General features: G+C 39.9%; 1 protein-coding gene across 1 annotated transcript; it reads left to right on the forward strand.

Annotated features, from left to right (window-relative positions):
- Positions 1-1,880: 1,880 nt before the first annotated feature.
- On the forward strand, positions 1,881-11,158 carry LOC307250994 (coiled-coil domain-containing protein 81-like; the record flags this gene model as incomplete). Its single annotated transcript, XM_080028286.1, has 16 exons — positions 1,881-1,956; positions 2,077-2,138; positions 2,333-2,486; positions 4,950-5,134; positions 5,225-5,299; positions 5,399-5,613; positions 6,262-6,390; positions 6,879-6,972; positions 7,349-7,495; positions 8,126-8,224; positions 8,840-9,009; positions 9,092-9,170; positions 9,728-9,838; positions 10,068-10,177; positions 10,321-10,446; positions 11,020-11,158. 16 exons carry the CDS (start codon positions 1,881-1,883, stop codon positions 11,156-11,158), a joined length of 1,971 nt encoding a protein of 656 aa, XP_079884412.1.
- Between the last annotated feature and the right edge of the window lie 1,490 nt (positions 11,159-12,648).

Raw genomic sequence — 12,648 nt, forward strand, 5'->3', positions numbered from 1 at the left:
TGTTAGGTAGCACAAAAAAACCCTATGTAGTAGGTAACACAAAAAAAACCCTATGTGTTAGGTAGCACAAAAAAACCCTATGTGTTAGGTAGCACAAAAAACCCTATGTAGTAGGTAACACAAAAAAAACACATATCTATGTAGTAGGTATGTAGTAGCTACTACAATTTTGTGTACCTTATTGTAAAGTGTTACCCATGATTTATCTAGAAAAGTATTGAGCTTAATAAATAAAGACTACAATATTGAGTACAGTTGAAGTGAATGTAGCAAAAAAATACCTCAAAACATAATTCATTCTAAAAAATGTATTATTTGTGAATTTATATGACAATTGAAACACACCTAATGGAACTTTGAATTGTGTAGGCCTATAATTAGACCTACAATAACAACATGTATACGTAGTCTGAGTTATTTATAACAAACAGATTTACACATTATTCAACCTGACGCTGAAGCATAAATGACAAAGTGTAATGAAGTGGTCATTGTCTTACCTGTGAATAGTGTTAAAAGAAGAAGCAGAAGGGACATGAATACTCTTCCATTCATTATGATGATAACACCTCAAAGGATTCAGAGGAATGGTGCGGTGCCTTACCGGATCAGACATGCTTTATATACTCTCAACAGTTTAAAGGCTGCCTTTCACTTCTGCCTCAGTGTCAACATCATGCTTGTGGAAAACAGAAACTAAAAGTGCAGATGGGAGATAAACACTGGTAACTGCATGCAAAGTCCAGTGACCTTTCAAATTACAGTGATTCATATCTTCTGTTCCTAAAAACACAAATATGTTTTTAGGAACAGTGCATGCAGACCGCGATGGCTCTGTCTCCTTCCTGACTGGTGTGATTTGAGATGTTACAAATGTGTCATGATCCTGCTTTGGCCTCAAGCCCTTGTGTTGTTTTTTTCCCCTTTCCCCTTGTCTGTGTTCTGGTGTAATTGCAGGGTTGGAGTCAGGTGTGCTGGAGTCAGTTACCAGCATTCACAGCTGCCATCAATCAACAATCAACTGCTCTTCATATACCCGGCCCTACCTTCCAGACACTGCCAGATTGTAAACTCTGTTACCCAGTCAGTAACTCTCCAGACACCTAGACCTTTTGTAGTTCCGCCTGCATTTAGCTTGCTGCTAAATTTTGATCTTTTTTGCCACAGTCTCCCAGCCTGACTCCAGCCACCAGCTCCAGCCCTCGTCAGCCAGCTCTCCCTCCCTGGACCCCTCTGCCTGCCTGCTCTTGCCTGCCTCTGCTCGTCTCCCCGGATTCTCCCCTTGGCACTTGACACTCCTGCTGATAATTACATAAGGGATTAAAAAAGCAGGCTACAGTTAGCAATTTCCCCTATATGAAATAGGCTGTGGTGTATAAGTAGTCTACAAAGTGGCAGGAAATAGAAATGCTCAAGTAAAGTACACTTAGCCTGATTAATATGCATTAATAATAATCCATTATATTGTTTATGATTGACAGGATGAGACGTGAAGCTAGGGGAGGTTAACATTTTTATTGTTTACGTTTTTAAATCAGGCTAGCCTACTATTAAAAAACTCTAATAACCAATATGCCCACAAGCACTCTCCTAAATTCCTTTTCTGGCGTTTCCAGATTGCATAGTGTTCTACATTATACATGATGACACCTGCTGCGAGATGATGAAACTTGAGCTAAAACAACTTCCTTTGTTGTGGTTTCCTGTCCACCGCAGTGACGGAGAGGCGTTAGGACGCACCGCTGCGCTGTAAAGAAAAACCCGGGTCACTGCGTGCCCTGCGGCCGGGGAGCTCGTCCTGATCTCTGCCAGTTCCAGCCACGGAGAGGAGAGGGAGAAGACATTTACCTGGAAAAAAAACTTTTTGAGAATTGTTGGTGATGACTGACATACTGCGACTGGTGTCCAAAGCGGACAGACGGACTTCACCCACACTCGCCCAGCACTCTGAAAACGGTCGGACAAAAACTTAATATAGGCTAATTTATTTATGTAGTCAGTGGCAATGTGCTAATAACACCGCTAATGAAGCCACAATGTCGCCATCTAACCAAATTTCAATATTTTTTTTTACAGATATTAGCTGCATTTGGGCTGATGTATCCACCTATATTGAACGTCAGATGACCTTACAGAAGGTGAGTCTATCTATCTATCTATCTATCTATCTATCTATCTATCTATCTATCTATCTATCTATCTATCTATCTATCTATCTATCTATCTATCTATCTATCTATCTATCTATCTATCTATCTATCTATCTATCTATCTATCTATCTATCTATCTATCTATCTATCTAATCTGAAATGGATTGATCCACGGGTATAGGGCGTCCACCTGGCAGGACTGGGGACCTTCACCTTCTCTCAGCAAAAGTTGGACATAGGACACAAGTACACAATGATCCAACGACCCATCTTCCTCCTGTCGGGGAAACTTGTCCAGTCCCTGGGTTTAAAGCAGGTCAGGCCACTGGCTGCAGGTGAGCCCATTCTACTGTATAAAGAAGAGTCAAAGGAAGTAACGCAATAGGGTCCATGAAGTCCCCATAGTTGTATTAGTCTTAATAAACAATAACTAAAGACAAAGTTTTCAGTGGCTTTAAGTCAAACTGAGTAAAATTGAATATGCTGGACATCTGCACTAAGAGATAGACTGTACAATAATTTGATTGGACTTTAAAAATGGAGTGGCTTTAAGAGGAATGTTTTTGACACATTACAGTTTTTCTCAGTCGCTTTGGTGCTTTTCTCACATCACTATTAACATTTGCACAGCAGTTAGTGCATTTCTCAAAACAAATAGTGCAAACTGCAAAACCTAGTGGATAACCTGCAAAAGTACGTCACTTGCTCAAAATGGATAGTCTATTCCTCAAAAGCAAGTATTCATGTCAATGAAACTGCCAGTGTCATCAAAATGAGAAGTCTTGACACCATCATTTATGAACAAGATAGTCAAATGGCTTTGTCATGTTTTCATTATGACAGTCTATTCTCTCAGTGTTTTCCAATGCAAAAAAAAGGTCAGAACTCGGTGACACTACCTGAAAATGCCCAACTTGTACAGCCATTTGAAAACTACAGTAAAGTTACAGATTGGTGTAGTTAGGGGAGTAAGTGAGTACAATGAACTGAATACGTATGTTTCACATTTTTACTATAGGGGAAGGTGGGGTGATTTGTGCATTTTGGAAGTTGCAAAACCCCTTGTTTCTAGAAAACCGTGGAAGAAATTGGAAATGTGACCACATATTTAAGAAGAGCCATCCATTTGACTCATCCTGTAAAGAAGGGAGACACAAGGAATAAGATATAAGCACATTTAAGCTCAAAAAACTGTGTTTTGCCTTTCAAAGTAAAATTTCCATGATCAAGGTTTTTTGATTATTGTGTCTGAACAATTATAGACACGTTTGAAAACATTTGACACATGTTTTAGTGCTTTGGTATGCTACACTTTGAGTCTATATAGTTAGCACAATGTCAACCCTAAATTGCTGCATCATGCCTATTATCCAAAATTCTGGGGATGGGGTGATTTGTGCTAAAGTGCCTAGGTGAGTTATAAGTAAGTAAGTAAGTAAAATGTATTTATAAAAGCACATTTATGACAGTTTGCACTGTCCAAAGTGCTGTACATAGTGCATTCAGTAGGTAAACAATGAAGGTAAAATAACAATAACCAAAATAAAAGACGTAAAGCCCATACATCCACATAAACACAGATAGTAGTGCAGAGGTAAGTAAGTAGTGCAGAGGTTAATGGGGAGGAAACACCAGGGTGTACATATGGGTTTTGAGCCTTGATTTAAAGGCAGAAATGTAGGGGGAATCACATTTGTCAGGTGGCAGTTGGTTCCACAAGCACGGAGCAACTAGTGCAAAGTACATTTCTGAGAGTCGTGCCAGTGGCATGGCTGTATACGCTGGTCACCAAAAGAAAGTGATTGTCTACAGTAGCTCAGAAGAGAGTGACATCTCAATTCCACTTAACGACACCACTGATGAGAGTTCAGATGGCCAGAAAGATGATGATGGTGACTTTGTCATTGTGACACAATGACGCACAAATCACCCCACTACGTGGGGTGATTTGTGCGACAAGACAACTTTTTTTCCGAAAGCTATATTTCTTAAACAGTTTATTCCAGATCCAAAGTTTTTATTGCCAGGGATGCACAACATCCTGAAATATATGTACATATTTGAGTTGGAGACATAACTGTCAAGGCCTCACTTTAAAATCACTTTGAGTAAAAAGTTGCACAAATCACCCCACCTTCCCCTATATGCTCTTTGCAATTCTACAGCATTGTGCAAAAGATAAATAGACTTCAGTCACTTATTTAGAACAAACATAAAAAAACACCCTTTTGGTAGAGCTGTGCACAAATGTGAACAATATAACAGGACATAGTGTAACTGAACTTATATAGGTAAATCATTCTGGCACATCCAGACGTTCCTGTCTGTCTGGCCACATATTTTCATCTACATCACAACAGATATTATCCCTTGCAATAGAAAGTATCTATGATAAAGAAAAGGTATACAATTTGCTTAACAGAATTTGATAACTAGTTCAACAATGTTGTATGTAATGACTCAAGCAATGAAATTAAGACAATTAGTTTTATTGGGAACGACTATTCAGCATCCATAAGTATAGTTCATTTTGACTGACATGACATAAGCAAATAACAATGTTGTAAAACAGCAGAGAATTGTATGAAAGCAACTGATACATGTCCAAAAGCATTTGCAATTTGTTCAGAGGAAGGAAAAATTGCTACTATGATGTGCTCAAATGACTAAATGTTGCGGAGGTTGAACTAATAGTTATGAGAATTTTCATTCTGATCTGAGAAAAGCACCAACGCAACTGAGAAAAACTGTAAGAAAAAAGACTGATGCGGATGTGTGTATTTGTGTGTCCCTTGCAGCAACACACCTACCAGTGGTGCAGCTAAACTTTGCAGCGGTGTCACAAGAGACTGCATTCGGTCGAGACGTGGTGGAAGGCTGCATTAGAGAAACTCTTGTGATCCTCTTCAAAGCCTTGGCCTCTGAACAAAGTGTATTCCTCACCTTGCAGGGAATTGGAGTTTTGTCCTTTAAGAACAACAAGGTGGCTCTCCTGCTCATATACTGTATGTATTATACTGTGATTTGTATTGTTTCTGCAGTTAAATGGAGTCTCATTTGATGTCATTCAAAGGCTCGGATGAAGTTCAACAGAGATTTTATCAACGCCATGGATGGATCTGGCAGGCTGCTGCTAGCCTTTAACAATGTGAGTATATGGAAGTCCATGTGTGTTTGTACGTTAGGCTACAGTACATACATTTTCAGTTTACATTCCCAAAGTTCATTGGTATTTTTGCCCCTGCAGAGACCGGGGAGCAGTGTCTCTTTACTGTCTGGTGGACTGTCCAAACCTCTGAGACCGCAGACTGCCAACCCCGTCACCCTGCCAACTGTCTGCTCTCCTCAGCTAGAAAACAAAGCCGCTAACAAAGATCTTTGGTGCTTGTCACCAGCTACAGACCAAAGGAATGCGGGAGGTGAAAGAGCTTCTTCTTTTTTTTGCACCAGGCTGACAATTTGGCATTTGATAGCCCTTTAATGAGTCTAAATGAAGTACTGAATCAAATTCAAATCCTTTTCGATACCTCTTATCAACTTGCTACAAAAAGAAAAAGACACGTGTTCCTTGCTGTGAGGCAGTAACTGTAGAATCTGAAATAAACACAATGAGGTGGAAATAATGGTAATTCTCATTTAACATATTGACAATGTGTATTTATTGTTTTATCTTTTTTGACGGAGCAGCTAAGTAGTTTTCAAATTAGGCTTATTTAATTTCTGGCGCAAATGTTAGCTGACTCTTGTATCTACAGCCTCAACCAATTAGCTTAGTTTAGTATGGACTGGAAGAAACTGGAAACGGCTAATCAGACACTGTCCAAAGATAACAAAATCCAACTACAAGCATATGTTAAAAACGCCAATTAAAATGTTATATGGTGTTAGTTTAATCTGATCAAAAAAAACCCTGTGTAAAAATTACAATTTGAAGTGTTGCAGTTTAGTTATGTGCTGAGCTATTTCTTGGTGCGACTGTCAGACTTTTGACAGGGAGGCAAAAAATTGTTTGCTTAGGCTCAATTCCCCTTTATGAAATAGAAACACAGAATATGTTTGTAACAGAGGTTGAGATAAAGGAAGGAAACAATAATCACCTATTGAGTGCAGTCTGACAGAGACAGTGTTGTGTTTCCCTACAGAATCTAAATCCCATCAGCCACTGCAGCCTGCCAAGAGGAAAGCTGTCAACCTGTCAGAAGAACTTAATCCAAAACCCCCTATGGAGGCCACAGACAAGTACTACAGACACAAGAGAACAGAGATAGATGAGCACACACACACACACACACACACTCACTCACTCACTCACTCGCTCGCTCTCTCTACGGAGAGGTTCAGTTTGCAGTGCACAGAGTTTGCAGGTAGACGAGACAGTGTGAGCTGAGAGCTCAGTGGTGGTCTCATATTGTTACTGCCCCACTGCAGCTTCCAGCACCATAAATGATGCACTACTACCTGTGGGACAGATTCCTTTTCCGTCAGCACATCTATGTCAGCTTACACACACAGACACACACACACACACACACACACACACACACACACACACAAACACAGGAAAATAATGTGTGAAAGGATGTGTTCACAAAAACAGATCACACAACATCGAAATAACAACCAATGATGAATTTCACAAGGAAGCTTTCACACTGGTCATACAATCCACTTTAAATAGAACACAACAAACTGCACATGCATGATAGAGTCATTCTCTCCTTTCCCAGGCCCACCAACTCCACCTCACCACCAGAGGTCGCTCCCACACTGGAGGTACCTGGCGTGAACATTCCCTGCTCTGGCCACACCAGAGCTGGACAGGTGAGTGTGTGTGGGTGCGTTCATGTGTCTGTGAAGTATAGGGGCACAAGTGTAGATGGAATCTGGCTTTTATAGTAGTCTCCATGGGTTAAGGGGTTCAAGGTGCATTCACTTCTTCACTATAGGGAATTATGTTTTATTCTTATTAATCTATTAGAATGACATTGTCATGGGTGTACCCTTTCTCTGATCCAATGTGTGCTCTGGCAGAAAACAGCTGTGGAAGAGAGGATAGGGATGTTCCTAAACCACAACAAATGCATTATAAACAAATCACTTACATCCAAACACCTGTGAGAAAAAAAAAACTATATGTTTAAATAACAAATGAATTACAGTGTATACTTGTTACTGTCTTGTGGCCTTGTCATCATAGGAGCTGTGCTACGTGTGTATGCAGCGAGGCCAGAGAAATGTTCCAGTTTACCTGAGGGAGCAGCAGCAGGCAGAGGAGAGAGCTCAGGAGAAGCTCTTACTGCTCAAAGAACAACAGAGAGACAAACAGTACATGGAAAAAGAACAGGTGTGCGCTTGTTTAGTTTTTTTTTCCAAGATAATTTTTTTGGGGCATTTTGCACTTTATTAGACATATTTGGAGAGACAGCGTTGAAATGGGGCAAAGAGGGGAGGACCCGGGTTCGCTGCGAGGCATTTTTTTGTGGTTCCTAGTCTAGACAAAAAATGGGATCAGAAATCACCACATAACACTGATTGAGGATGTAGAAACTGTTACACACCACCAGAAGCAGAAGTAAGACAAATCTCAAATCATTATTTCAAGAGCAAGTAAAAGCTTCAATCAAAATTCCAAACAACAACAAAACACATCTCAACAATGGAGGAGTTAAAGCTGGTTCCAAACAGGTTGAGGCCTTAGAGCTGCAAAAACAGTGTGGGACAGCAGTGTGATGACATGTGGAATATTTAAAATCAATATGAAACAACTTCAAGTGTGTATTGTTTTTGCCAACATGACATCATGGTTTCATAAAACAGCTTTTAAAACAGTTTCGACAATTTCCCAAGGCATCGATTATTAGGGGGTGGAAGAAACTTGTTTCCCAGTATGATATGTAAGGCTCTCAAATCTGTTTTCTTTTTCAGTCACTGTTATAATGAAAGGCGTGGGTGCATTTATGTGTTTATCTGGCAGGAAAAGCTGAATGAGCAGCGTGAGCATGCGAAGCAGGTCGCTACATTTAACCTGCAAATGTCCGAGAAGAAAGAGAAGATTTTATGTCCTGTCTTTCCTGTGAGTAACCCCTGGACAAGATGTCACCCTTAAGTCCTGGTAGCAAACACTCCTTGATAAGCTAATTTGTGGGAAATACGATAGAAGAGCAACTATCTGTTTCATGCTGCACACAATTTGTTTTAAAAATGATTACCTTAAAGCTATAGTGCGTAACTTCTGTCCCCCATGAGGAATTACAACAACACTGAGTAATTACAACATTACTGTTGCCGCATCTACAAGAGGTAGGTTTTTGTGATTGCATATGGATTTAATTCATTCTGCTGTACTTCCAGGTTTTTTCTTGGCAGTAGATTCGACAACTGATACATTTTGTGGGTGCTTCCTTCTTTCGTGAGCTCCTGCACCAGTGTCGAGGGTGACACATGTTTCGTAAACATTGCCATACTGTGACATTTAGACAGAAATTTGGGGAGCTGATATGTTTCAATCAACTTCAATTCATTTTGTTATGGCTTGAATTTAACCAACATTCATTTATATGAAAAAGTTAAGCACTATAGCTTTAACATCATGAAATAACACTTTTCATCTCTTGTCACACACTAAATCCTTTGGGTGTAACAGTGGCTTGTTGAATTTGAATGTCTTCCCTGGTCTGCGTGTGTTCAGACTTCCTTCATCTTCCCTGGTCGACCCCTGACTCCTGTCAGGGGCATTCAGCAGCACCGCTACATGGACGAGCTCCAGGGCCAGATAGAGGGCCGAAGGGGCCGCGAGGCTCGAGACCAGCACAACCGCCTTGTCTTGGAGCGTCTTGACCAGGCCAAGCTAGTACAACAGTGTGTTTCTGCTCAGGCATTTCAAATAATCTCTTTTTCAAATAACTGGCGTGTACACATAACATGTGTTTGTGTGTTTTAGGATGGCTTTGCAGAAGGCTCAGCAGCTTCAGCAGAAACACGAGAGAACTAAGAGCTACAAGAGCGCTCTGGACACTCAGGCAAGAAAGTTGACAATCAGGCCAGATCTTTGTGTTGTGCCTTTCATGTATTCCTCTCTGGTCGTACTGATTCCTCAAGAATCTCAGCTTGATCATTAGATCATGGATGTTGTAGGTCAAAGGAGGGCAGCAGAGTAAGGCTGCCACCCTGTTGGCCAGTTCATGCAGGCGGACTGCCAGACAAACCACTTGACATGTTTTTTTCTCTTTATCTCACAAGCAACGGCACACTTAGGGATGAACAAAATATCAGATATCTGACACTGTACTGTACTGCACATATGATGTTTTATTTAAACTTTAAATGCTGCTATTTAAAATATGGTTATGGTTACCTGGTTTATGGCACAATTTTTTTAACTATACATCAGTGTTATAGACGTTTTTTTTATATGAAGGACCAAAAGGAAGCTTGTTTGTTATTTTCAGCATGCACAGATGTTGAATGCACCTCTTCTCCAAAATAATGTAATTACGTACTTTATTATTTACATCTGGTGACTATGGTCGGCTCTGTGATAACCATACAATTACAATGAGCGTGTTATGTCCTTAAGATGGGAGATAAGAAGTGTGCAGACCCTCCAGAGTGCCAGGCTGACAACTCCGGGTTTGACCGCTGCGAGACACCAGCCAGCAATGCAGAGAGCCGAGAGAGGGCACACAAGGTCATCTCCGTTTCTTATTGCAGTCATTATCAGCAAAGTGTACTAAATGTATCCGAAGTAATTGTTTTCAATAATGCAGAATCCCTCCTTTCTGAGTGTTATGTTGTTACATACTATGTTATTTGATTAATATTGATGCATTGACATATTGTCAGTTACTGTAAGTCTCTAATCGAAATAGTTCTCCTACATATTGAAGTTGATGTGATGTTATTCTATGTGCTAGCAGCTCTTTCAGGTAAATTATAGTACTGCCACTCAGAGGAAGAAGAAAGAACTGCACAACCGCCGAGAGCAGCTGGAGAAAGAGAGAGAGACTCTCAAACACAACACAATGGAGTAAGTAAAGGTAGAGAGGGTAATGGGAAAACAATTTGAACTACGAGGATGTTAAGGGAAAAAAGAAGCCTGAGTCCAAAATATTTTCTCTCCATGGAATCTATCTCATATTGTCTTTTTATGGTACTATGTTTCATGTCCAGGTTAATATTGGGCCGCATTCACCGCTTTGAGAAGAAGCAAGAAATCGGTAAGTCACTGGAGGACGAGTGGAGCCGCAGTGCTAAGCTCAAACACCAACGAGAGGCAGAGGAGAGGCGCTTCCTGAGGTGTGTGGGTGTAGGATCAGCATTCTATTCATTCATATATTCATTCACATATCGAGAAGTTGGTTAAGTTGGTGTTTAATGTGACTGGCATTACAGTTGGTGTATGCTTGGGGAAACTGGCTTTAGGTAATGTTTCCCATTTTTAAGTTGCAATTTACGGACATATCTAAAACAGGCCCATTTTGTCCACATTTTCAACACTATTTTCAATTAAAACCCCAACCAACCAACCCAAAAACTGATTTTATCTAAGAACCATAATTGCACCTAACACTTCGTGAATATGCAATATTAGGATGAGTCGTGCAGTGAACGTCTTGTATTTTATGTATTTATTTATGTTGTGTATGATTTTTGTTTCTATTTGCCTGCTTTGCACTTTTCTGATGTTTGCACTGATTGGACTGCATCCGATTTCATACATGTGTACGATGACAACAAAGACTATTCTTCTATTCTTACATTCAAGAAATGAACGTTAATTCTGATCAAATTCTCTCCTGGCTTTTTTGATGTTTTTTCCTGGTAATTCATCCATCCCTCCATGCTTTACTGTGTCTCCCTTTTGGACAGGTCTGCTGGTCAGCTCCTGGTGGATAAGCTTGCAGAGTACAGGCGCTGTTGCCAGTGTAAGAGGAGGACAACCAACTGTGGAGAGAGCAACATCTGGAAAGACTCTCATTATCTCTCTGGCTCGCAGTTCATGATTTGATTAATTAAGTGTACGGGGACAGCAGCACTTGATCAATACCTCACAAGCCTTAACAAGACCTCAACCCTTGTAACTCATCTTGTGAGTTATACTAAAGATTCAAATATGAGAAGCACATGTGGATTTGATTGTGTGTAGCGTGTGTAATCCTCTGTTTTAATGAGAGATTTATTTTCTTGCTCCTCCCCTTAATAAATCCTTGGAGTTCAAGCTTGTTGTACTTTCATTTTATCTAGTACACTGTATGGTTGTAAGTTGGTGGTATTTATATGTCAATTTGAATGCATGTTACAATAGTCAATGTTCAATCAGTAAAATACGACACACACAGTTGATGGCGGCACTGATTCAAATAATTGTGTTCAGTTCTGGTCAAAGGTTTGTAATCACGGACTAGTTCACGTTTTCCCTAAGTTATGCACGTCTTCAGTACATACATCAGTACACTGTTCATTATGCCACAACATCCAGCACTGATTCTGACTTTACATTCAGTCATATAGCTGGGTCATAGTCAGAATAATACAAATACCGTTTACAGGATTAACAATTGTGTAGCTTTTTTTTTGCTACGTCAACTCATTTTAATGATTTGGCTTTCACAGTCTTGGAATAAGCTTTTTAACCAGAAGATTACAGCTGGGCTGACAACTGGGCTCTCAGCTGTGATTTATAGCAGCAATAGCCCTGAGTTAAAATATCGCAGAGGGCTGTGTTGGTGTTGGCGTGATGTTTAAGGTACCAGACAAGGATATACAATCCAGGAAGTCTAAAGGCGAATTAGACGTCAAAACAATCCAAAACTGTTTTTTTATATGCACAGACTTGAAAACACATGGCAACTATAAAATCTGTTGTTTGATCGTGAGGTAAATAGTATTATACTCCACCAACTGAGCCATGTTCAACATTTTTTGCGGGACGACCCTGCATTGTTTTGCATAGTAATCTGCATTGTGGACTAGTCCCATTCAAATAAGAAGGCTGTGGTTTTTCCAGTCTTAAGGCAGCCATAGTCACTTTTAGGGAAGCTAAAAGCAATGGATTCATAGAATATAGAATATATCTTTATTGTCATTGTCACAGGTACAACGAAATTAAGTGCAGTCCTTGTCATTCAGTGACAATGGATACAAACACATTTTAACACTTCTGTTTGTACATGCAAACTATTAGCTATAGTGTTTATGTAAGCTGATGTCAGTAGATCCCATTTGGAATGCTTATGTTTTGCTCAGACAAAGTAAAACAAACCAACAAAGCTATTACCTCTGAAAGGGGGATTTTTCACTTCATTACACATTTCCTCTTTGAAAATTAAAATTTTTCATCAGTGAAGCATAATGACAAAGAGTGTACTTGACCTAGTGCATAACATACTTTGAAGTCTGTCTGTCCCATATCTGACCCTGACAACTGATGGGGGAAGTTGTCTATATGATACAATACAGTACATACAGAGGAGATCATTACTTACACAGACATGAAAA

The sequence above is a fragment of the Ammodytes marinus genome, assembly GCF_949987685.1.
Source record: "Ammodytes marinus genome assembly, chromosome: 1".
NCBI lineage: Eukaryota > Metazoa > Chordata > Actinopteri > Uranoscopiformes > Ammodytidae > Ammodytes > Ammodytes marinus.